Here is a 26475-nt window from a genome sequence, read left to right on the forward strand (position 1 = left end):
TTAAACTCTGTCAGTCACAGTATATCCAGTACAATCCTCTTTTTCACTGAGTCACACACATTCAGAGATCAGAGTGTCCTGTGTGTGCTCTCATTCACTCACACTCACTGTCATATGGCTGAAGTTTGTTTGTACAGAGGCTAACCTCAAGAAATCACATGATAGGGTGGAGCTGGGTTTCACAATGAGCTCACCCGAAACCTTGGCTGATTGTGACCTACACCCATTTTCACACCTTGGCTCGTGTGATCAACAGGGGGTTCATGACCCCCTTGGCGGACTCTCCCACAGGGTTAAAATCTGGGACTCTCCACCATTTGACCCTAGAAATAAAGAAGCTTCTTGGATGAGAGGTGAAACGTCTTCAAGAAACTTAAAGAAGTCCAGATGCCTTTTTTTCTTCAAAGCTGGAATTAAATGAGTCCAAGTCTTCTGCTGATTCAGCATCACATTCATCTTTGCTCCTTGCTCTGTATCCCCACCATGGACTTCATTCCTTTCCAAGCCAGCCTTGAGTGTCCTTTATTCAGCTCATCCTCTGCTTTACTTTTAGACCTGATTTTAGCTGCTTTATCTCTCTTTCAACAAGTTTCTGTGCCTCAATCTTTTTCTTCTCTCCCTCATAACAAAACAGCTTCTTCTGACTGAGAAGATGTTGGAGTGATTTACTAATCCAGGGCTGATTTTGGGGGAAAATAGTTCCTGTTTTCAAAGTAATCCCCCATTTTTCCCAGAAAGAAATGTAAGTAGAAATAAATGATCTAAGTGAGAACATGAGCCTTTAAAAAGGCTCTTCTGAGGCTGCTGCCAGTGGTCCAACCCTCCAACAAAGCTCTGTAAGTCAATATGTGATCATACCTTTAGTTTTTAAATGTTTATTCTAGTTAACACAGATCAGGTGGGAACTCAAATAAAATATCAAAAATATTAAGTGGTCATTGGTACTCAGATGTTCAATACTGAATACATTGGAGCACAAATTGTCCACATTTCTGAAATATTTCTGGGTGTAACTGTTACCAAAGTGCAATTTAGACCTGGCCTGTGGTTGTTATCTAAGTGATAATCATCAATTCTACTTAAAACAAATACAAAATAAAGAAATTTGACACATTTTGTTGATATCAAAAGCACACTGAACAATTCAGTGTTGTTTTACTGCTGTTCTCTCTTCACTTCTCCTCCTCTGATTCTCTCCACATGTTGCTCTGCATAACTGCTCAGTTTCCTGACAAAAACCAGATTAAATATTGCTAAATATAATAGTATCTACTACACTTCAACATAAGTGTTTTATTTTTGTAATTGTTTATCTGTTATTTTTCAGACTGAGTCACTGTGACCTGTCAGAGAGAAGCTGTGAAGCTCTGTCCTCAGGTCTCAGCTCTCAGACCTCTAATCTGAGACAGCTAGACCTGAGTAACAGTAACCTGAAGGATTCAGGCGTGAAGCTTCTGTCTGAAGAACTGAAGAGTCCACACTGTACACTGGAAACTCTCAGGTGAGATCAAGCATTTTTCTTTCATCAACTGACAGAATTAGCAGATTAATAATAAGGCAGTGCTCTAATAAGAGGAGAAGTGGAGGTGTTTTGAAGGGCAACATACTCTTATGTTAACAAGACAGGAAGTAGTTCCTGGGAACTGCTTCCTTTGTTATTGTCTAAGTAGAAACATGATGGTAAAACAGTGAGTTTGCAGAGGTGAATCCACACCACACAACACAACAATGCTGTTGCGTGCTGAAAGCAGACTTCTCACAGATTCTGAGACTGCAGGTTTCATCACTGTCCAACCAAAATTCACTGAACCAGCAGTAAATGAACGTCCAAAACTAACTTCATGTTTAAAAAACAGATGATCAGGGGGATTTGTGTTTACATCTTTTTTGTGTAATCTGTTCACCTGCTGTTTTAGCTGTTTGGTGGTTGTTGAGATGGTTTTGTGAACTTTTAGCTGAGATTCTGACATTTCTGTAGATACCACAAATGTCTAATTACTTTGTATAGCATGAATGGCCATAACGAGGTTTTTAACAGTAAGAAAAGTTGTAAAACTTAAGAAAATATAGTTAAAAGTCCAAAACCTTCTACGTCTGGTCGCTTGTGGTAAGGAGCAGATCAAACGAGTAAAGAATTACGTTATAATTATAAATGGCTTCAACAGCACATTCAGGTCTGTGAGACTCATTCAGACACTGAGCCGTGGCTCTGTGCTATATGCACATATTTCTGCATCTCTGCAATTCAGACACACTTTGTATATAGTTTATTTTATGTAGTATTCAATACTGAACTGTACATTTAGTCTTTTTAAAGGCAGCAATTCGTATTCAGTGTTTTCATAAAAGCCTTATTTTTATCCATTTACTGCTATTAGGAAGAACACGTGAGGTTTAAGACCTGGACGAGTTTGAAACCTTTTGTCCTCCACAATGGAAAATGGGTGGAAATAAAAATGGGTCTCACTTTAGCCAGCTCCTAATTTTATCAGTTCTACTCTCAGCGTCTCCTGTATATCTCCTATATAAATTTTGCACTCAGCTTTGTGGTCTCCAATATCACTGAAATGCAGCCAGATGCTGCTCATTTTGCCTTTTCACTCTTTCCTGACACGCTTGCATTTCAATACAGCTCCCATTTCTCTGTGTACCTGGTCTATACCACTACCCTTGCTGTCTATGGGACATGTCTTCTTTCACATAATGGTATGATCCCAGTCTGTCTCTTAAACCACATGGTTTACTCATCAGAATAAAACCTCAGCCATGCTCACATTGATTATCAGCAAGCCTGAAAATTCATCAATATTTGGCATATGAAATTATCTCAAGGGCTGGATTTGGCCCACGGGCCATATGTTTGACACCCCTGGTTTACACGGTTTGGTATTCAATGTACAAGTGAGTTAGCTCTCAGCTAACTAGCAGACAAGCTAACTGCTGGGACTGCGTCTTTCTAACAAGAGCGTCAGACACTCAGACTGGTTTTCTTTGTGGATGATGATGTGTTCTCACACTGATCCTTCATGCTGATGCTGCCATCCACCCACTGCTCCTGGATTCCTCATCATCATCTCCATCAGCCCTCACAATACTCCACCTTCATCAGCTTCATGTTCAGGAGCCTGGATGGACAGTAATTCTTTCCATGGGTTATGGTGGGACATTGAGAGCTGAAGTCAAACAGAAGTGAGAATGAAAGACTGATTCATTTCTATTTAGTCTTGTGATGTGCAGCTTTGTTCAGAGCATTAAGGCCCAGCAAAGATTACTGAGTCATAGAGTCACTGATGAAACCTGTGTGCTTATAGAAACTGAAACCAGATGAACCAGAATGGAAGGACATTAAAATGAAGTGTCAGCTACACAAAGGCAAAGCTATTCAGTTGTTGGTGTGAGTTATTTAAATGGAGGATGGAGTCAGACTTTAAGCTGCTGGACTCAGTCACTATATCCTGTTCTCCTCATAGAACCTGGATACACAGACTCACCTGTGACACAGTGACACACAGTGTGGGCTACACACACATTAGAAAGTGGATCAGTCAAACTTGTGCAATCATTTGTTGTACTTGGAAACCATGAACACTTTGCATCACATTAATGGCATTGTTACAGCAACATTCAATCATGAGTTCAAAAGAAGTGTATTGTGTAGTTATTTTAATAGTACTGCAGTATGAGAAGTGCAACATTCAGTGTGCAGAAACAAATCAGGTGCTTTCTAACAGCAGTGTTGCCTTTAACACAGCAGCAGTTCAAATATTTCTGTCAATCTGAGCTGAAACATGAATCTAATCAAATATCAAATCAAAGTTCTTTGCCTCTGCCAGGACGTTAACATTTGATCTAGTTTTTCACAAAGTTCCCCTCAGCGTCCAGAGCCACCAACATACCTTTGATCAACAGCAAGTTAACATTTATAAATGTGTGTTTTCAGAACAGGAAGCAGCAGAACTGTTGTTCTGTTATCAGGGAGCAGCACAAACGCTCATCAGCTCATTTACTGTGCAGGGACTTTGAGTGTGTGAAGTGTGTGTTTGTGCTGGATTTCCTTTGGAGAATCTCAGTCAGAAACAAGACAAAGAAAAACTCTTTCAATAGTCCAGGTTGAGTTGACAACCTGAACTGCATTTATCTTCCTCTGACTTGACATGTTCTTCCTCCTCTGCACCGAGCCAGCTGCTAAGACTCACAAGCTCATTGACATTTTCTGATGATAAAGAAACTCTCTTCTTCTGTACAATATGAGCAGCAACAGAGAACAAGCTTTCACAGGTACAGATGTTGCAGCTGTGGCCAAGTACATGTGCTGCATGTTGGAGCAGCACTCTAATGGACAGGCCTCTGTACTGATGGTGGGCTCTGCTCTGTATCCTCCACACTGTTCTCAGCTGAGTCTTCCTCCTGTTCACAATCACACTCTGATGAAGCACCAACAGGGCCAACTCTTTCTCTGGTGGCTCGGATGTTGTTGCTTCCACAGGTTTCCCTCCAACAACCCTCTGTTCCTTCAGTAAGTTCAGTAAGATCTGGGTAAACACTTGAGCTCCTTGAATCTGGCTCCAGTGCAGCAGCAGTTTTCACATATACAATGTTGGCATTTTGCTTGTGTGTCTCCAGGTCTGTTCTAAATGTAGACTTGAATTTGACGACGTAGGCGGGGTCATCATCTGAGCTCTCCATCACCTGAGAGAGATGACAAAACACAGAATCACAGAGCATGAAACCAACATTTCTCCTCCCAGAAGTTCAATCACAGACCTGCAACAGAAACAAGAATCAAAGATTCAAATGACGCAGAGCATTCATTTACTTATATCCACAAACATATCCTCTACATATTCATGCTGTATTTACACACACATACAGAGGCTGTTTGTCTCTCACACACAGACAGGACACTGAGAAATACATCATGTTAAATATACCTGCAGGCTTCCAGCTGTGCACTTTGTCCCTGTTGTGGGGGCGACCGTGGCTCAGGGGGTTGGGAAGCATATCTGTAACCGGAAGGTCTCTGGTTCGATCCCCGGGCTCTCTGTCCTGGTCGTTGTGTCCTTGGGCAAGACACTTCACCTACCGCCTACTGGTGTTGGCCAGAGGGGCCGATGGCGCGATATGGCAGCCTCGCTTCTGTCAGTCTGCCCCAGGGCAGATGTGGCTACAACCGTAGCCTCCACCAGTGTGTGAATGTGAGAGTGAATGAATAATGGCATTGTAAAGTGTAAAGCGCTTTGGGTGCCTTGGAAAGCGCTATATAAATCCAATCCATTATTATTATTATTATTGTTAGCTGTGATTGCCATGGCAACCTTGGTGTTGTGTGCGATGCAGGGACATGTTCAAAGGCAGACGTCTGGCAGCAGCATCATATTTGATGCACTATCTGTACTGAGTGTGCTGACTTTATTTCAAATGTCCCACTGCTGTGCAACATGAACACATGTTCTGCACGTTTCTGTAACTCCCAGGTAACCATGGTTACCCAGCCACGCCCAGTAGTCTCCAGAGAGACCAACAGAAGGTTCATGTTGTAACACCGTGGCTTTCGTAGTCTCTCCTTTTTCTACAGCTCATGTGTTCTTCTTGTGATGGTGCGTCTTGAGGCTCATACATGCCGTCATTTGTTGATCCTAAGAACGTTCCTCAGACCGAATTCTTCAACAACACTAATTGGCCTGAAGTTTGTAGCTACTCACTTCACTGTGGCGTTTGTTAGCTTGTCTTTCTTTGGTTTATCAAGACTCCTCCCACAAGCTGATCCAACGTAGTCTGCCCAAGCCTCCCACCTCTGTTTGTTTGGGTGGTTTGTTTGCTGCCATCAACAGCGTGTAATGCATTTAAGTGATACTTCAGACTTGAAGTACTACGGTGATAAAAAACTCAACTTTGCTTAAAAATAACTTTAGTTGTATCAACACTGCCCTCTGGAATAATTAGACTTTTGTGTCAAACTGATGTGATCTCCATGTTTTCTTTGTTGGACTGTGGGCGAGTGTCAGAACTGAATGTACTGAGTAACATGAAGAGTTTAAATATGTGTCAGTTCCAGTTTTAGAGCTCTAAAATGCAGCTATCATGTTAGGAATAGACAGGAACACTGAGCACACTGAGGTCAAATCTTTATTTATCCAGTTCATCTGTAGGCTGTGCTCAGTCCATCCATTTAGTGAAATGATGTTTAAAGGTCTTCTTGTTCTGTGAGCGTGCACAGATCCTGAAGTAGAAAGCCTGGGTTAACAGAGAAATGATCTTCACTGTGATGATGCTCATCATCTCTGACTGGGATTTGAGGTTTTGTCAGAGCAGCAAAGAAAGCCTGGCTATGTTGGACTGGGTGTGGAAGCAGCTCCCAGTTGAGTTCAGGAGACAGACACCCTCTCTACTTTGAAGACCAGCTTCAAACTTTCCTTTTTGATAAAGCTTATAGTTAGAGCTGGATCAGGTGACCCTGAACCATCCCTTAGTTATGCTGCCATAGAGATGGATAACAGAAAGATTGTTGTTTTGTGTGTCTGCAGCCTGTCAGGCTGTCTGATCACAGAGGAAGGCTGTACTTCTCTGGCCTCAGCTCTGAGCTCCAACCCATCCCATCTGAGAGAGCTGGACCTGAGCTACAATCATCCAGGTGCTTCAGTAATGAAGCTACTGTCGGCTGGACTGAAGGATCCAGGCTGGAGACTGGACACTCTCAGGTATGGAGATAATGTCTGATAGAGGAGGAAGAGCTGGAAACATTTCCTTTGTCTTTCACTCACTTCCTGTTTGTTTCCTGCAGATGAGACATGAACAATCACACATGGAGGAATATTTTCAGGGACAGACACACTAGTCTAGCTGGATAGTACATGGATATTTATGTAGGGGGTCTCCAAGGAGTCTGTTTGCAGGAACATTAATGATAACTGATAAGTCATGTTGAGAGTTTCATTAAAAGTAGACCTACAGTTAGGTCCATAAATATTTGGACAGAGACAAAATTTTGTAACTTTAGATACACTTTATTAGGTCACAGGTGTACTAAACCTGAGATAGTAGGCACTGTATACCTAATAAAGTGTCAGCCATGTGTATGTTTCCCTTGCTGTATGTCCACAGTCTCAGTGACACTGACAGAAGGATGAAACAAGGCTGTGAATCATTTTAGTCTGTGTGTGTGACAAAGAGCCAGACAGGAGCAGCTAACATTTGGAAATGGAAGCTTACTGGAAACTCTACATTCACGGCTGAATTCACAATAGATTTGTTCTCAAGTGCACATTAAGCAGCTAATGCTAATACTGTTTTCCCTTGCTTTCTACAACTTGAGCAGCTATTGCTAAGTAGGCCACTTTGGTCTGCTAAGGATTTGTGTGACCATGATGGAAACTCTGATAAGCTAATGCTGCTAAGCTAATGCTTTTTGTGGGCCCTGTTAGAATCAATATTTCATTCTCATTCTGTTGTTTGAGAACAATATTAACGTTTCACATCATTATAACACAAGACAAAAGGGTATTAGCGTTAGCCACTAATGCTTATTTACCTCAAATTAGCTTTAGCTGCTAATGGGAGCCTACTTAGCATAAACCCTTCACATCGTTATAATGCAAGGGAAAGCATTAATGTCACATCATTATAACACAAGAGAATATGGTATTAGCATTAGTTGCCAATGCTTATTCGTCTAAAATTAGCATTAGCCACTAATGGTAGCCTATTTAGCATAAGCTTCTTAATGCTAAATGAAGTTAATTAATGCTAAATAGGCTTAACTGAAATGAAAGTAATGTTAGCATCAGAGATGGGCAGTAACGTGTTACTTGTAACACGTTACTGTAATCTGATTACTTTTTTCAGGTAACAAGTAAAGTAAGGTATTGCTATTGCAAAAACGGTAATTAGATTACCGTTACTTGCCCATAGGAACGCTGCGTTACTGCGTTACTAAAACCGTGATTTTTTTTTTGCGAGAATGTCTCATGACAGTGACGTAAGCAAGTGCGACGTTTGTGACAACAGCTGTGTGCAGATCAACAGTGGATCATATATCGAGTGCGGGAGAGAGTATGAGCATGCAGCATTTAAAGCGTGGAAGTACTGACCTTATTTTGAGTTTGATTCCATAAAAAGTGACAAAAACATTAGCGTCCGTTGTGCGTGGGAAGAAAACTTCTTTTTACAGTGAAACCCCCCCCCCCCCCCCAAACTTCCAAGCACGCACCGAGTGCGCTACGACGTAATGGGAAATTCACAGAGAAACTTGCGGATTCTTCAATTGACCGCGGCACACCAGGGTAAACCTCCGCCTACCCCACTCCTGCTTTACAGGTGAAAATAGAGCAACAGGACCGTTAGTCTTTGATGTTATTTATTTTCTGCTGTGTTTTACTTGCATCTATTTAAAAGAGTGAGTGTAAACACATACAAAAAAAAATATTTTATGTGCTGGAATGTGCAGAAAATAAGTTTAAATGTTAAACAAATTTCTTCCAGTCAGAGAACGTTGCATATAATTACATTTTTGCTTGATGCATAAAGTTAAAAGATTAAAACTAATAAAACAAGTTTTAAAAAGAGACTTTTTCATTTGATTACATTTTGTATGATGGATTATGTAGAAAAAGTCGAATTGGGCTGAAAGATCTATCACTTTATCACCTATTCAGGTTGTAAATCGTGTTTTTAAAAAGTTACTAAGTAACTAAGTAATTAATTACTTTTGAAAATAAGTAATCAGTAAAGTAACGGGATTACTTTTTTGGGGAGGTAATCGGTAATTACTTAGTGAATACTTGACCAAGGACTAATGCTTATTCACCTCAAATTAGCTTTAGCTGCTAATGGGAGCCTACTTAGCATAAACCCTTCATATCGTTATAATGCAAGGGAAAAGAGTCACTTATGGCAGCCTATTTAGCAATAACGTCACATCATTATAACACAAGAGAAAAGGGTATTAGTATTAGCTACTAGTGCTTATTCACCTCAAATTACCTTTAGCTGCTAATGGCAGCCTACTGAGCATTAACTCCTCACTAATATAATGCTAATTTACATCAGATTAGCATTAGCTGCTTATATTGTTATAAGGAAAGAGAAAACATTATTAGCATTAGCTGCTAATAATTATTCACCCCTAATTAGAATAAGCCACTAAAAGCAGCCTACTTAGCCTTAAGTCATCACTTCCTTCGTTGTTACCCAATGGAAAAGAGTATTAGTATTAGCTACTATCATTTTTAATAAGTAAGAGAAAACAGTGTTAGCATTATTGGATAATGCTAACTCACATTAAATTAGCATTAGCTATTTACAACAGTGTACTTATAAATATATATATACTATTATATATACTCACATTGTTAAAAAGTAAGGGAAAAAAGTATTAGCAGTAGCGCATAATGCTAATTCAAGTCAACGTAGTATTAATTAATAAGGGCAGCCTACTTAGCATTCCTGACATTGTTATAATGTGGGGGAAAAGAGTTATCGGATAATGCTAATTAACATCAAATTAGCATTAATTAATAACGGTAGACTTTGTATCATTAGCTGCTGTCATTCTTACAAAGCAAACAGTATGAGCATTAGCATTATCCTTTTTCATCTAAAATTAGAATTAGCCACTAATGGCGTATTGTTAAAAAGCAACAAAAAACATTGTTAGCATAAGCAGATAATGCTAAATCACCTCAAATTAGTATTAGGTAATAACGGCACCTGCTTAGCATTAGCTGCTCACATTGTTATAATGCAAGGGAAAGTAGTTAGCATTATTTGATAATGCTAATTCACATCAAATTAGCAATAGTTATTACGGTAACCCATATCATATTGTTAAAATGTAAGAAAAAACATTGTTAGCATTAGCGGCTAAATTAGCATTAGCTAATAACGGCAACCTACTTAGCATTAGCTGCTCACATTGTTAGAAATCAAGAGAATATGGTATTAGCATTAGTTGCCAATGCTTATTCACCTAAAATTAGCATTAGCCACTAATGGTAGCCTATTTAGCTATTTAGCACTTCTTAATGCTAAATGAAGTTAATTAATGCTAAATAGGCTTAACTTAAATGAAAATAATGTTAGCATTAGCTGCTGATATTGTTAAAAGGTAAGATAAAACATTGCTAGCAGCAGCAGACAATGCTAACACATGTAATAATTAGCATTATCTAATAATGGCAGCCTTCTTAGCATTAGCTGCTTATACTGTCATAATGCAAGGGAAAAGAGTTGGCAAAAACATTGTTAGCATTAGTGGATAATGCTAATTCACCTAAATTAGCATTAGCTAATGATGGCTACGTACCTAGCATTAGCTACTGATATTGATTTAAAGCAAGAAAATATGGTATTAGCATTAGCTTTTAATGCTTTTTCATCTAAAATTAGAATTAGCCACTAATGGCGTCCTATTTAGCATTAACTCTTCACATCGCAGGGGAAAAGTTAAAATTGAATAAAAAAAGTGTTCATATTAGCTACTCGTATTATTAAAAAGTAAGAAAAAACATTGTTAGCATAAGGGAATAATGCTAATTCACGTCAAATCAGTATTAGCTAATAACGGCAACCTACTAAGTATTAGATGGTCACATTGTTATAAAGCAAGAAAATATGGTATTAGCATTAGCTGCCAATTCCTATTTACCTAAAATTAGCATTAGCCAGTAATGGCAGTCTACTTAGTATTAACTACTCACTAACACAATGCTAATTCACATCAAATTAGCATTAGCTGCTAGCATCAGCCTACCTAGCACTAGCTGCAAACATTGTTAAAAGGCAAGGGAAAAGTGTTAGCATTACCCGATAATGCTAAACTCGCATCAAATTAGCATTAGCTAATAACAGCAGCCATCTTAGCATTAGCTGCTCACATTGTTATAATGAAAGGGAAAAGAATTACCATTAGCGGAGGATGCTAATTCATGTCAAATTAGAAAATATGGTATTAGCATTAGCTGCTAATGGTTATTCACCTAAAATTAGAATTGGGCACTAATGGCGTCCTATTTAGCATTAACTCTTCACATTGCAGGGGAAAAGTTAAAATTGAATGAAAAATAGTGTTCACATTAGCTACTCATATTGTTAAAAGTACGAAAAAACATTGTTAGCATAAGCGGATAATGTCTGTGAAGGTTCTCAGTCATCCAGGTCATCGTAGTCAAAGGAGCTTGCAAAGAAAAGCGTCTGGACTTCTTTAAGTTACTTGAAGACGTTTCACCTCTCATCCGAGAGGCTTCTTCAGTTCTAAGGTCAAATGGTGGAGAGTCCCAGATATAAACCTGGTGGGAGTGTTCCCCCACAGAGGGACAAAAGGACCCCCTGATGATCCTCTAATCGCCTGAGCCAAGGTGTGAAACTGGGTGTGGGTCCCAATCAGCCAGAGTTTCGGGTCAGTTCATTGTGAAACCTGGCCCCACCTTATCATGCGAATTCCTGAGGTCAGATGGTCCAGGGTGTGAGTGGGCGTTAAGGCGTCTGGGAAGGGATCTCAAAACTGGATTATAGATGGCAGAGAGTTGGTGTCGTAAACCACCGCCTCTGTTCAAAGATGGTCGCTCACAGTGGACATAGATGACTTCTTTCACTCCTCTTTCAAACCATCTGTCCTCTCTGTCCAAAATGTGAACATTGGCATCCTCGAAAGAGTGTCCTTTATCCTTAAGATGCAGATGGAAAGCTGAATCTTGTCCTGTGGAGGTGGCTCTTCTGTGTTGTGCCATGCGCTTGTGAAGTGGCTGTTTGGTTTCTCCAATGTAGAGGTCTGGGCATTCCTCGCTGCACTGTACGGCATACACCACATTGTTAAGTCTGTGTTTTGGCGTTTTGTCTTTCGGGTGAACCAGTTTTTGTCTGAGTGTGTTGCTGGGTCTGAAGTACACCGGGATGTCATGCTTGGAGAAAACCCTCCTGAGTTTCTCTGATACACCGGCTACATAGGGGATGACAATGTTGTTGCGTCTGTCCTTCTTATCCTCCCTCGCTGGTGTCTGATCTTCTTTTCTGTGCCTCTTTGCTGACTTTAAGAATGCCCATTTAGGATAGCCGCACGTTTTGAGTGCTTCCTTTACATGTGTGTGTTCCTTCTTTTTCCCTTCAGGCTTAGAGGGAACATGTTCTGCCCGGTGGTGTAGGGTCCTAATTACTCCAAGTTTGTGTTCCAGAGGGTGATGGGAGTCAAACAGGAGGTACTGGTCCGTGTGTGTGGGCTTCCGGTAAACTTCGATGTTGAGGTTGCCATTCTCTTCAATGTGCATAGCGCAGTCCAGGAAAGGCAAACAGTCGTCCTTTGTGTCTTCCCTGGTGAACTTGATGTTTTTATCCACAGCGTTGATGTGCGCAGTGAAGGATTCCACTTCTTGTGTCTTGATTTTGACCCAGGTGTCGTCTACATATCTGTACCAGTGGCTGGGTACTCTTCCTTTGAAAGAGCCAAGAGCCTTCCTTTCCACTTCCTCCATGTAAAGGTTGGCTACAGTAGGTGACACAGGGGAGCCCATGGCACAGCCATGTTTTTGTCTGTAATAGCCTTCGTTGTATTTGAAATATGTAGTGGTGAGGCAGAGGTCTAACAGTGTGCAAATCTGATCGGGTGTGAAGTTGGTCCTGTCCTCCAAGGAGTTGTCTTCTTGTAGTCGTTTTCTGACAGTCTCCACTGCCTCCGTGGTGGGTATGCACGTGAAGAGAGAGACTACATCAAAGGACACCATGGCCAAGCCATCTATGTCCACTGTGAGCGACCATCTTTGAACAGAGGCGGTGGTTTACGACACCAACTCTCTGCCATCTATAATCCAGTTTTGAGATCCCTTCCCAGACGCCTTAACGCCCACTCACACCCTGGGCCATCTGACCTCAGGAATTCGCATGATAAGGTGGGGCCAGGTTTCACAATGAACTCACCCGAAACTCTGGCTGACTGGGACCCACACCCAGTTCCACACCTTGGCTCAGGCGATTAGAGGATCATCAGGGGGTCCTTTTGTCCCTCTGTGGGGGGACACTCCCACCAGGTTTATATCTGGGACTCTCCACCATTTGACCTTAGAACTGAAGAAGCCTCTCGGATGAGAGGTGAAACGTCTTCAAGTAACTTAAAGAAGTCCAGACGCTTTTCTTTGCAAGCTCCTTTGACCAATAAGCGGATAATGCTAATTCACCACAAATTAGTATTAGCTTATAATGGCAACCTACTTAGCATTAGCTGGTCACATTGTTATAAAGCAAGAAAATATGGTATTAGCATTAGCTGCCAATTCCTATTCACCTAAAATTAGTATTGCCTGCTAATGGCTGTCTACTTAGCATTAACTCCTCACTAATATAATGCTAATTCACATCAAATAAGCTTTTGCTTTACCATTAGCTGCTAGCATCAGCCTACCTAGCACTAGCTGCTGACATTGTTAAAAGGGAAGAGAAAATGATATTAGCATTAGCTGGTAATACTTATTCACCCCTAATTAGAATTAGCCGCTAATGGCAGCATACTTAGCATTAACTCCTCAAATCGTTATAATGCAAATGAGGCTAACTTGCATTAAATTAGACTGCTGCTATTAGCTAATGCTATTTAGAAGTAGCTCCTCACATTGTTATAAAGCAAAGGAAAACGATATGAGCATTAGGTTCTAATGCGTATTTGCCTTAAATTAGACGTAGGTGCTAATGGTGGCCTACTTAGCATTAGCAGCTCAGATGTTGTAATGCTAGGAAAAACAGTGTTAGCATTAGCTACTCACATTGTTAAAAAGTAAGTGTTAGCATTAGTGCATAATGCTAATTCACATCAAATTAGCATTGGTTAGTAACGGCAGCCTATTTAGCATTAGCAGATAATGTTGCCAGATTTGGCCTGAGGGAGGAAGCAGTTGCGACCCTCAGTATGTCTTGAAGATGAACATCCGTAAGTCTGGACCTGTACTTGGACTTATTGAAGTTCAAAGTGGAGAAGAGTTTTTCGCACAAGTATGTGCTACCAAAAAGGCACATGGTCTGCTTGAACATTCGGGAAAGCCGAGGGAAACTAGGGCTCAATTCTCTCAAAAATTGTCCAAGCTTGTCTGCTTTTCCACTCACCTCCCTGAACTTTGCTTTGAGTTCAGAGTTGCACTGCAGCTCAATGAGCTCCATTTGAAGCACAGAAGGGGCATCTTGCACATCAAAGGAGAAGGGGTCCGCAAAAATTTGAAAGGTGGCTCTGTGTGTCTTGAAGTCAGCAAATCTGTGATCAAATTCCTCCTGTAGCCTCAAAATGACATCAACATACTTGTCAGCACTGAATGGTGTGCCTGTATCCACGAGTGCCTTGCATGCTGGGAAATGGCAAAGGTTTGTCTGAGAGAGCTGAGCTTTCCAGAGCGCAAGTTTTGTGGAGAATGCTCTCACGTTGTCATAGGCAGCACTGACAAGTTGCCCCTGGCCTTGTAACATCTTGTTCAGTACATTAAGCTCATGTGTTATATCAACAAGAAAAGCTAAGTCCATGAGCCATTTGGGATCAGTTAGCACAGGAACACTAACTCCATCCTTCTCCATGAAGGCTTCACTTCTGCTCTCAACTCAAAAAGTCTCGTTAATACATTTCCCCTGCTGAGCCAACGTACCTCAGTGAAGTCGAGCACATCCCCATATTCTGACTCCATTTCCTCTAAAAAAGCACAGAACCTTCGGTGCTTTAAGCCCCTGGATCTGATTTGGTTGATGCATTTCACAACAATAGACATCACATTGTCAAACTTCAGGCATTTGCTGCAAAGGACCTGCTGATGGATAATGCAGTGCAGAGCAATGGCCTCCTCCACGCCTTCCTCTTCCAGTTTTTTTTGAACAAGTGCCACCAGTCCATTTTTCCTCCCTGTCATTGATGGCACTCCATCTGTTGTTATTCCAACAAACCTCTTCCATGGCAAACCAACATTCTCAATGGCATCACACAGCTTGTAAATATCTGCTGAGCGGTGGTCTGGCCATGCATTGGAATTAATGTGAGCAGCTCCTCCATCACTTCAAAACTGTCATCAACACCATCATCACCAACACCAACATCTCACTAACCACGTGGCTTCGACTGCTGCATTATTCTCTTTGGTTGCTTTCTTGAAGAAATCTTGCTGCCTCAGTAGATCTGTTTTAAGACTGGCAACCCGGTTCGCTCTCTCATCTCCCTGGTATTTTGCATCCACCTCAGCATGTCTAGTTGTGTAATGATGTTTCAAATTGTATTCCTTGTGCAGCGCAACTTTCTCTGTGCAAATAAGACAGGTCGCGGTGCCCCTGTGCTCAACAAAGAAATATTGCATTTCCCACTTTTCCTGAAATTGTCGGTGCTCATCACCAACCTTTCTCTTCACCGCAGGCTTTGAAAAAGACATGTTTGGGGCTGTGTAACATTTATAATTCTACTTGGTGTCACTGTCGCATTGAAGTTTCAATCAAGCGTTTAGCCGACGGACGGGGAACGTCTCAACGCGTAGAGAACGTCATTTCTGCTTCTTTTTCTTGCAACCGTAGCACGGCGATCAGCAGATAAAAAGCCGGTAGCAGTCTCCTTTTTTTTTACGCTCGATGTTCATGTCTTTCATGACGACACGAACACCGTGGCGTTTGCAGATGGTACAAAGTACAGGGATGGCGAGCGCAAAAAAGGCGACTGCTCACGGCGCCGGGCTGTTGTTACAGGAGAAAGAAGCGGAAATGACACCATGACATATAACAAATAACATCACCTGTTTCTGATGTTAGTTGTGAAAGTGTAAAGTTAGTTGTTAGTCTGTGAAAAAATAACTTTAAATCCCACTGACGTGTGTATAAATCTATATACGTATAATGTCCCGCTGGGCAGCAACTTAAAAAAAACAACTTTTTTTGAAGTGTTGTGAACGCAGCGCGCTGGGGCGAATGTCCGCGTTTGCCCAATAGAAAGGAGGAAGCCAGCCAGGCACAGAAAAGAAAGAAACACTCCAGGGCAACGCTGCTGTAACTTTTACTCATTGAGAAATGTTTCCCTGCTTGCATCAAGCCCGGCTGGTGTCCCCTGAGATCCATATCCCACCCTGATTGGTGGGTTAATTCAGCTCCGCACACAACACTGTAAAGTGTCATACATTATCAAACTAACATTCAATTTTCATATTAAGGTGGGGGCCAAAAACTATCTTCCTGTGGGCCGCAATTGGCCCGCGGGCCGTGAGTTTGAGACCCCTGGTGTAGGAGGACAACTACTCTGTGTCTGGTTAAGTATAAGAGCCCTTTGTTAGGGGGACCACTGGACTCTTAGCACCAGCTATGGGGTCACAGGGTTACATCTGGAACACACACACACACACACACTATGCACAGACTGGTACTCTTTGTTCATACCTGTGTAAGACGTCATATGTTAATGAACTTATGCATATTCATGTAACCTCAATAAAGAGCAGTGTTACGAGGGAGCAGACGAGAGCGACTGAGGTCAAGTGAAGGAACAGCGCTGTCACAGTTCTCTCCCTCATGAATTGTCTGGTTCCAGCGGTGGGTCTGTGCTAGACGACCAATCACCAGCTTTTTCCAGCTTTTCCCACTGGTTACCAGTACGTGGTAGAATCCACTTCCAGATCTTGTTGTTTGTCTTTAAATCTCTGAATGGATTGGCTCCATCTTATCTCTCTTTAACAAAATAATCCAAGTCGAGCCCTCAGGTCTGCAGATAAGTAGCTTCTGACCAGAACTAGACGTAAAAACAGAGGTGAGCTTTATCGATCGCTGCAGCCAAACTCTGGAACAGTCGCCCTTCACATCAGGTCGTCACCAACACTCGACATTTTTAAAACCCGGTTGGAAACACATTTGTACTCTGTAGCTTTCAATTCTGACGAGTCTTTATAGTAATTACTGTGTATGTTTCCTATTTTCTCTCTACTCTGTGCAGCACTTTGGCTCAACCTGTTTTTAAATGTGCTGATAAATAAATGTAGATTTCTTTGAATAAAACAGTGGAGCCGAGCTTTGAGCTCAGTGTGTAACAGTGTGTGTATGAGAGCCATGTAATGTCCATGTGTGCATGCTGACTGTGCTGCTCTGACCCCCCTCCTCCTTTCAGGGTGGAGCCTGCTGGAGTCCGATGGTTGAGACCAGGTCTGAGGAAGTGTAAGTGTGTTTTTAATGGGATTCATGAAAACAAAGCAGCACACATTCAACCATCTTCATCATGTCAGGAGTCATCATCAAAGTGTCAATCAATGAACAGATGATGGATCAATAACTGCAGCTGGATTGTGTTTGTTCTCTCCATCAGATTCCTGTCAACTCACAATCGACACAAACACAGTGAACACAGAGCTCCAACTGTCTGACAACACCAGGAAGGTGACACATGTGTGGAAGGTTCAGTCATATCCTGATCATCCAGACAGATTTGATCGTCCTCAGCTGCTGTGTAGAGATGGTCTGACTGGTCGCTGTTACTGGGAGTTCGAGTGGAGAGGAGATGTTGATATATCAGTGAGTTACAGAAGCATCAGAAGGAAAGGAGGCAGTGGTGACTGTTTGTTTGGACACAATGATCAGTCCTGGAGTCTGAGCTGCTCTGATGATGGTCCTCATTCTGTCAGGCAGAATAAGAGACAAACATCCATCTCCTCCTCCTCCTCCTCCTCCTCTGTCTCTAACAGAGCAGCAGTGTATGTGGACTGTCCTGCTGGCACTCTGTCCTTCTACAGAGTCTCCTCTGACACTCTGATCCACCTCCACACCTTCAACACCACATTCACTCAAACTCTTTATCCTGGCTTTGGGTTTCTCTGGTCTCCTGGTGGCTCAGTGTCCCTGTGCTGAGTGGGGTGTAAAGAGTGTCTCCTGTTACAGAAACACTCTGACTGTTGAACAGATAGTTCAGTCTGTACATGTCTGTCTCTTTCACTCACAAACACGTTTTCAGATTCATGGATTCAATCAGTTGATGTTTGAAACTCTTCTAAATGATTCCTTGTAAACTTCTTCCTCTTCAGCCACAAACAAACAGGAAGTGATGTCACATGTGTTCCTGTCCACACAGCAGAATGAGTCTATTGCTGACAGTGATGTACAAACAGAGTGAGCATTTCTGAGGCCCAAAATAAACTGAGTAGTTCACTGAATGAACAATGGACTGTGAGCTCAGTTCCTTCATCATTAGTATGGATTATATATGTATATGTATTATATTAGTATCATATATATCAGGTGCTGCTGCTGCTGGTTTCAGTCATTGTGCAAATGTGCTGTTTGTAAGGTTGTAAAGCTGCAGTCAGCTGAGACTGAAGAAGTCACCTGATCAGTGAGCAAACGTTTGTGAAAACGTCCAGATGAACAGAATCAACCTTTTGGGATCAGCCAGCAATGCAGCATCATTGTTGTTCAGGTTCAGAGGTTTGCAGGAATGAACTGATGACCAGAAACAGCTGCAAAGTCCAATAAAATACCAGCTGGAGTTCAGCTGCATTTGAAGAAGTCAAAGAAAAGTAAGGATGGCAAAGGGCGATGTTTTCTTCCAAAGAACTGAAAACATGGTCGACGCCTCATTAGAAGAATAATCTGGACATTTGTGAGGAACTCTAACCAAGAAAGCAACACAAGAAAGCAACGTCAAACAGATCCAACAGACAGTTTCCATGACTGGAAGTGTTGAGTGTAAAAATGCTACACTGCATTATTGCATCCTCTCACCACAGGAGGTGCTGTTGGCACCACTGATTGCTGATCAGCTGTTCTCTGATGATCTGATTGATACTGTGAATAACGGGACTCACTGAACTCTGTGACACAGTGAAGATTACAGAGTTTAACTTCAACATCTGACTGACGTCACACAGACAGAAGGATGAACCAGTGAGGCACAGAACACAGTTACTGGAGATACTGGATCGGCTCCATGTGAACCTCTGATGGAGAAGCTGCTGAGCCAGAGAAACATCAGGACATGACAGGCAGCTGCACTTATCTAACAACATGTAGCAGAGCTGATCTATGTTAGAGGATCTATCACAGCAGCTGAAGCCAAAGTCCAACACTGGATACCAGCTGAGCCTGTGCTGAGTGTAGTGTTACAGGAAAAGGGCAGAAACACTGACACTGGTAGCTCACAGTGATGCTGACTGGGGCACAGAGCTGAATGATGCAGCATCAGGACACTGTTTCAGTCTGACTGACAGAGAAACCTGTAGCTGTATCTACATGTGAGGCAGAGGCTACACAAGCAGCTTTCTATGTTTCACAGTGACTGAGATCTTCAGTGGGGGTGGACATGCTCCTGTACAGACCTCTGAGGAGAACCAAGGTGCAGTCAAAGAGTCCAGTCTGTCCTCACAGATGTGAACATGTGGTTTCATCAGGTCTGCTGTCAGCTAGCAGGCTCACATCAGAATCACTGTTCCTGAAAAACACAGTCTGTGTGACATCATCAGTCAGCTGATCGTCCCAGATCTGAATGGTTTCTGTCTCTACTGAGGAAGTCAGAGAATATCACTGAGGTGTGGATCAGGTCTGAGTGAGCTGTGGAGGGACAGCTTTAAACAGTCCACAGGTCTCACGTCCTGCTCAGTCTGGTAGCAGATACCTCGTATTGTTCCAGATGTGCTGACATCACCAGCAGCAGCAGCACAGCTGTGTGATACGATGAATCTCAGTTATTGATCCAACACACAGTAAATACAAAGATCAGGATTTCTGAGAGTAATCATTATGAGTCTGAACACATGATCACTGAATGTTAGTCTCCACAATAATAAGCTAACACAACCAAACACAGCTTTCAGCTCTTATTTTGAAACTGGCTTATTTAGAGAGCTGTGATGTGAGCGTGCCTGGCTCTGAGGCACTTGGGTCAGCCTCTGTTGTTTAGAAGTGTTACAGACTGTGAATGACACAGACCTGTCAGTTTTCATGTTTGTCTGTAACACAGCTCAGGGGCTCCATGCTGAACGCATCCATCCAGTGTTATTGATCCAGTACTAATACCAGCATCGGGATCAATACTACAATACACTATCACATGTGTCCACGTGATGTATTTGACCAGCTTTATTCATTAATGATCAATCAACTTATTTACTGCATCTGAGTCCAGCTTCATCTAAATGATCAACCCATGAAAATGACATCAGTCCTACAGAAGCACTTAATGCTAACAGGAAGTCATTGATTAAGGTGGAATAACACAGAGACACAACCACTCACAGTTAACCTGACCCCACTAACTGCATGTGTTTGGACTGTGGGAGGAAGCCGGAGTACCGGAGAGGACGCACACAAACACGGGAGAACATGAAGCTCAGCACTGAAACAAAGATGGTGGATTTGACCTCAGGACCAGGTGCATAATTTCCAAGGGGGTTACGGGGGTCATGACCCCCCAATAATCAGATCCAGCCAATATAATTTCATCATTCCAGTTTATAAAATTATGAATTATCTTCCATAAATAGCTTGTCGAGTTTCTTTAATCATTTCAATTATTATCAGCAAATTAGTTCCATGTTTAATCATCTAGTAATGTAACCCCGCCTCCTCCGCCGCGTACTTGGTATTACCCAACCAGCTTTCTCTACCAAACCTTCACTGTTTGCTGTGTTTGTTAGCGCAGTCGCTGGTGCCAGAGACTGCCAGTGACTTCAGTCTGAGGGTTTGAAGTTTCCATGTCTGTGTGATGTGAAGGCTGCTGGTTAAACTGGGACTCACTGTTTAAAGCACTGAGTGCTCATAGAGAGATGCTCCATGAGTCCCAGTACAGACTACAAACATGGTGGAAACTTAGCTTTGATATCCACACACTCTGCACGTCTGTGAGTAACTGTGATGAAGATGTGCAGAGATCTGTGTACAAACAGGAGAAAGACTGTAAAGACTCTGTGCTTCTAACAGCCTCTGTTAACATATGTGAGGCTGTTTGTTGTTGTTGCCATGGAGCTTTTCACTGTTTGGGTCAGCAGGTCATGTGATCAGGTTTGTTCTGTGAAAGCTGGACGATGGTTCAGTGTCAGGGTTTGTTTGCATTCATCAATAAATATCTAAATAAATCAAAGACTCCATGTTTGTTCTTTCATCATGTGACCTCTGCTCATCCATCTCTGTGTGTATCAGGATACATTTAGTTAATAATACACAGAAAAATCAGAGTTATTACCTGTAATAAATGTGAAAGTAAAGATTCCTGCAGTGATAACCAGGCAGGACTGAAACACATCCAAGCTGTCACCACGGTAACAGCACCGTCCATCCACAGGTGAGGGGAGGAGCAAAAAGAGGGACTTTCACCATACATACATACATACACCACAGTTGACAGGTAACCCTATTCGAGTCGCCATAACAACTAGAGATGGCATGATACCACTTTTTTATGTCCGATACCGATACCATAAATTTGGATATCTGCCGATACCGATATGAATCCGATATAGTGTTTTTTAATCAATAAAACTGTTTTTTAAATATCTTGCTGCATTTTGTATAAGTTCATACTCAAGTTTAAAAACAACAACAACACTAAAGCTATTCTGTTAGACCTGTATGCAAAAAAATATTTCATAGTTCAGCAATACTGATCAATCTAATAAACTTAAACCTGCACCATCCTCCCTATTCTGGTATTTTAAAGAGTACTTAGCGTAGATATTAAGCAACCTGACTAATAGGGTTCCAACTCCTAGCGAGGCTCAAAATGCTCAACCAGCACACCACAGCCGCTCTATCACGTGAGCACACTGCTCTGACATGCTACGGTTATGAGGCGAGTTATGTCGTGTCGCAAGTTTTGTGAGGTGCTTTCGTGATATTTAATGGATCGGATTACATTTTTTATTTCTCTCCGATATCCGATCCAGTAATTTAGGTCAGTATCAGACCGATACCGATACGTAATATCGGATCGGTCCATCTCTAGTAAATAGTGCACATTCATACATTGCAGACCAGCAGCGGCACTGCTCACATATTTCGTGCTCTAAGAACAAACCGAAACCAGCGAGTGATGTCACAGTGATTGTGTCCATCTTTCATATACAGTCTGTAGATATATCATGGTTTTAATGCCTCTGACAGCTTGTCATGAAATACAATGTGATTAACGTGGTTTTGTTTTAGAGGACTGAGAGACCTCCAGGGTCAAGAGGGTTGCTTTTTATTTTGGTAAAGAGTCACACGGTGTGCTCGGGTGCTTGAAAATCTTTTCATTTTCACCAAAGCCCTCTGTCGGTTTGAGCTCAGTCTAAATGTGTTTGTGGTTTTCCGTTTGAACCCTGAAAGAAAAATTAAACTTCCTATCGCCGAGCTAATTTGCTTCATAATGACTCTGCCGGGGATGCAATTTCAACAAAGAAAAGTGGCCTTTCAGAAAAACACAAAGCATTTACATGGGGACCGAGCCCCCTCCCGGTGACCCCCGTTGATCCCAGTCAGGTTGTTTTGCAGCTGAGCTCTAATGAAACTCTGAGTCTATTTTGGTTTGTGCGACATGAAAACATTCGGGTGCCTCGGGCTGCACGCTGATCACAGTTCACAGGTTTTAAACAAGCGAGAACACGAAGACGACAAGTGTTTCCTATCATCGGAGATTTACGCATCTGAGAGTGGAAACAGGATCAAACAATCAAATGTGTCTGTGCAAACGAGCTGAAAGCACACGAAAGGATCCCAGACCGGCCCCGTCTCTCAAAGTGATCAACACGAAAGCTCGTGAAGTTTCATTTGAGGTCACGCAGGTTACATTTTCTTTGAAACTACTGATTATGTGTCAAATTCAGAACTATTGCTGCAATATGACCCAAATAATACTTTTTATTCTGTATTTAAGCCAGATTTATTGTAATAAAATGCATGGACAGCAACATGAGCCCACAGTTTTATGTCTCTATTGTTTTATAGTTTGGAAAATGATTTGCCAAAGATGAGTGCTTCCAGTTTTCTGCAAACTGCACGACCTGACTGTGGAAGTCTGTTTCTGCCATCGAAATATGAAGTCGGTAATAGTTTTGTGTTATTTTCTCACAAGTTGGAGTCAATAAGTGGAGATAATAACCTGTTAAGTTTTGAATTATGAGGATCTCTGTCAGTGCCTGCATAAAAATCTCAACTGTAGCTCAACACAACACAACCAAGTGCAGCACAATGAAAACACTGACCCTGGGTTTAACGAGGACCAGAATGATCCAGAACAGAGTCAACGACTAATTAAATCTGACGGGTAATTAAATACAAAAACACACGCAGAGTTCATTTTTCATGGGCTGCAGCCTCATGGAGATATAAAGTCAGAGCAACTATACGTTACTCTTAGTGCGCATTTTTAATTTCTTTTATTATCTCTTTATCATCCAACCAGAGCCAGAGAGGAGTCTACCCCACCTACCACAGGGCGAGAGGCGGGGTACACCCAGGACAGGTCACCACTGAAGTACCATCAAATCAAATGAAAACATCCCTACAATAACTCTGCAGGGCTGTTTGAAGGACTTTTACGTTGCTCCATTGCTGCACTTCAAACTTGTCCTCAGAGCAAACATCAAATTCTCTTTCAAACTCTGAGGCTCTGGAAGTCTCCTGCATACTCGTAGAATAAGACGACGGCTCAGAAGCCAACCAAAGTACAGCTGTGCATGTGGTCAGCACTGACATGGACTACAGATTTAGAATATTTTCACTCCCTCACCTTCCCCAGACAGTTCTAATGTTACGCTCTTTAAATGCCATCAGACTTTGGCAGGACGGAGTCTGGAGGAGCCTCATGGAAGAGAGGAGCTCTGCCTCTTTGGCTGCATCCACACGTACACGGGTGTTTTTGAAAACACAGAGTTTTTGTTTTTTTGTTTTTTTAAAAAAAAATCCCGTCCACACATGCAGTTTTGAAAAATATCTCCGTCCACATGTTAACGCCAAAAACAAAGTCAAACACTGTCGAGAACATGCCAAATCCTAACTGTGTAGAAACGCTGGCCAATCAGAAGTCTAGAATCCTGGGAGGGAAAGACTAAACAGGGTTTTGTGCCGCTGAAAAGGTTAAATACTTGTTGTTGTGTTTTTCTGGGATGGCAGCTAATTTTGTGTTGCTTTTCCGATGCCTTCATCATTTCAAATGTTAATAACTAAAAACAGCATTTTGGCTGGTGTAGACTCACAACTTAGGAATCAATAAAACAGATATAGCAGGCATAAATTTAATGTTTTTAAATTTTATTTATTTATTTTTATTTATTTAAAACCGACGACGACGTTGGCAGATAGATTAACAGCAGCAGTATTTTGTCTCCATTGTAGAAATTCATATCATGTAACCAATAACGTGGCGCAAAACGTGACATCCAAAAAGGCGTACACCTTTGATGTGGCGTGACTAAATCTCCTTTTTCCTCGTACACACGCAAACGCAAAAAATAAGTTTTCAAAAATCTCAGTTTTCAGTGATCCAAAACGCCGTTTACGTGTGGACGAAAGGCGCAAACGCTCAGAAAAATCTGCGTTTTCAAAAATGCCGGTGTACGAGTGGGCGTGGCCTTACTCAGCTTTGATGCTTCTAATGTGGTCACTGAATAAAATTAAGTAACCGGTCAAGGCAGGAGTGGAAAAGCAACCCTTATATTCGGTTTCTTGTATTTAATAAATACTCGGTTACAGCGCACGTTTAAACAGATGATCTTTGTGGGTCGGATAAACCTGTCTCTGTCATGGAAAAGAGGGACCCAGGCGTGGTTCTTCTTCACAGAAACACAGTGCGTTTATTTACAGTGAAACAGACAGGCAAGTCCAACAATTTACTCAAAAGTGCAATTTTCCAATTGTGCTCGTCCCTTGCTCCCAGTGCGTTCTGTGTTGTAACTCCCTTAGTGTGTGTGCTCCCCAACTCGCTCCTCCGCTCGCCCCTCCTGGAGGAAGAAGGAAAATCCACCGTTAGCCCGACCGAAAGGCATCACTAAGTATTCGAAGTGCCCCAGGTGGGTGTTGAAAGCCGTCTTCCACTCGTCACCCTTGTGGATGCGAACCAGATGATAGGCGTTCCGAAGATCCAGTTTGGTGAACATGACCGCCCCCTGTAGTAGTTCGAATGCTGAGGCCAGCAGGGGGAGTGGATATTTATTCTTAACTGTGATCTTGTTCAGCCCTCTAAAGTCAATGCAGGGACGCAGGCTCTTATCTTTCTTTTCTACAAAAAAGAATCCTGCTGCTAAAGGTGAAGTAGATGGGCGAATAATACCTGCGGCCAGAGACTCCGTTATGTAGCGTTCCATGGTCTCGCGTTCCGGTTTAGACAGACTGTAGAGCCGACTTGTTGGCAGGGGAGCGCCTGGGAGTAGGTTGATTCCACAGTCGTAAGGCCGATGTGGAGGCAAAGACAACGCCTTACTTTTGCTGAATACCTGGCTGAGGTCGTGGAATTCGGAGGGCACCAAGGACAGGTCGAGGGGTGAGGAGCTTTTCGCAGAGGTGGTCCCGGGATTGTCCGGGACAGCGGCAAGTAAACATTGTTCATGACACCGCGTGCTCCAGCCAGTTACACACCCTTTGGCCCAGTCGATTTGGGGGTTGTGACATTGGAGCCAAGGAAATCCCAGTACCAGTGGTGTGTGGGGGGCTTTGAATACCAATAAACTGATTTTTCAGAGTAATTTCCCGAAATAATGAGTGCAACCTCCTGAGTGCGATGTGTGATGGAGGCTAGATGGCCGCCATTTAAGGCTGAGAACTTCAGGACCTCTGGAAGGGGAAGTAGGGACAGGTCTAAGATTTTGGCTAACTCTTCGTCTAGGAAATTTTGTTCAGAACCAGAGTCAATGAGTGCGCAGCAGGAGTGAGTGAGGGAGTGAGACATTAATTTGGCAGGGCAGCTGAGGTGAGGGAACGCTTTAGTTGTGGCACCCGCCAGTATCCCCACAATTACTGACGGGCTGACTCTTTTACTCGGTCTGGGCAGGAGTCAACAAAATGTCCTCTTTTTCCACAAAGAAAGCACCCACCGGTCCGTGGTTTGCGCCCCAGTCTAGAGGAGGAAAGCTTAGCTCCACCGAGCTGCATGGGTTGCTCTTCATCCCCGTGTTGCTCCAAAACCTCCGCTTGGAAAGACAGCTGGTGTGAAGCAGAATCCGCTGGGTCCATGGTGGTGGGATTATTCTGTCACGGAAAAGAGGGACCCAGGCGCGGTTCTTCTTCACAGAAACACAGTGCGTTTATTTACAGTGAAACAGACAGGCAAGTCCAACAATTTACTCAAAAGTGCAATTTTCCAATCGTGCTCGTCCCTTGCTCCCAGTGCGTTCTGTGTTGTAACTCCCTTAGTGTGTGTGCTCCCCAACTCGCTCCTCCGCTCGCCCCTTCTGGAGGAAGAAGGAAAATCCACCGTTAGCCACGCACTCGCCAAATAACAAGCTCACATTGCTCGCACAGACTATACCAGTTCGGAGTAATAATCCCACGTCAACTGTCGCCGCGAGTCCAGGTTAAATACCTCTTTCTAGCCGGGAGGAATGA

At 42.5% G+C, this 26475-nt stretch overlaps 1 protein-coding gene across 2 annotated transcripts in view; it reads left to right on the forward strand.

Annotated features, from left to right (window-relative positions):
* The window catches only part of LOC118455873 (NACHT, LRR and PYD domains-containing protein 3-like), a 240091-nt gene that overhangs the window by 168169 nt on the left and 45447 nt on the right, over positions 1 to 26475 (forward strand). The window contains exons 11-14 of one of the 2 annotated variants that reach the window (XM_087850470.1): positions 1328 to 1501; positions 6525 to 6698; positions 17084 to 17130; positions 17279 to 18865. In XM_087850470.1, the coding sequence (XP_087706596.1) occupies positions 1328 to 1501; positions 6525 to 6698; positions 17084 to 17130; positions 17279 to 17817 (934 nt within the window). In that variant the 3' untranslated portion in view covers positions 17818 to 18865. Of the gene's footprint in view, positions 1 to 1327; positions 1502 to 6524; positions 6699 to 17083; positions 17131 to 17278; positions 18866 to 26475 lie in introns of those variants that run through there. The other variant, XM_087850468.1, reaches the window with a different exon arrangement.

Source organism: Neolamprologus brichardi, chromosome 13 (genome assembly GCF_056152115.1).
Source record: "Neolamprologus brichardi isolate AB-2024 chromosome 13, ASM5615211v1, whole genome shotgun sequence".
Lineage (NCBI taxonomy): Eukaryota > Metazoa > Chordata > Actinopteri > Cichliformes > Cichlidae > Neolamprologus > Neolamprologus brichardi.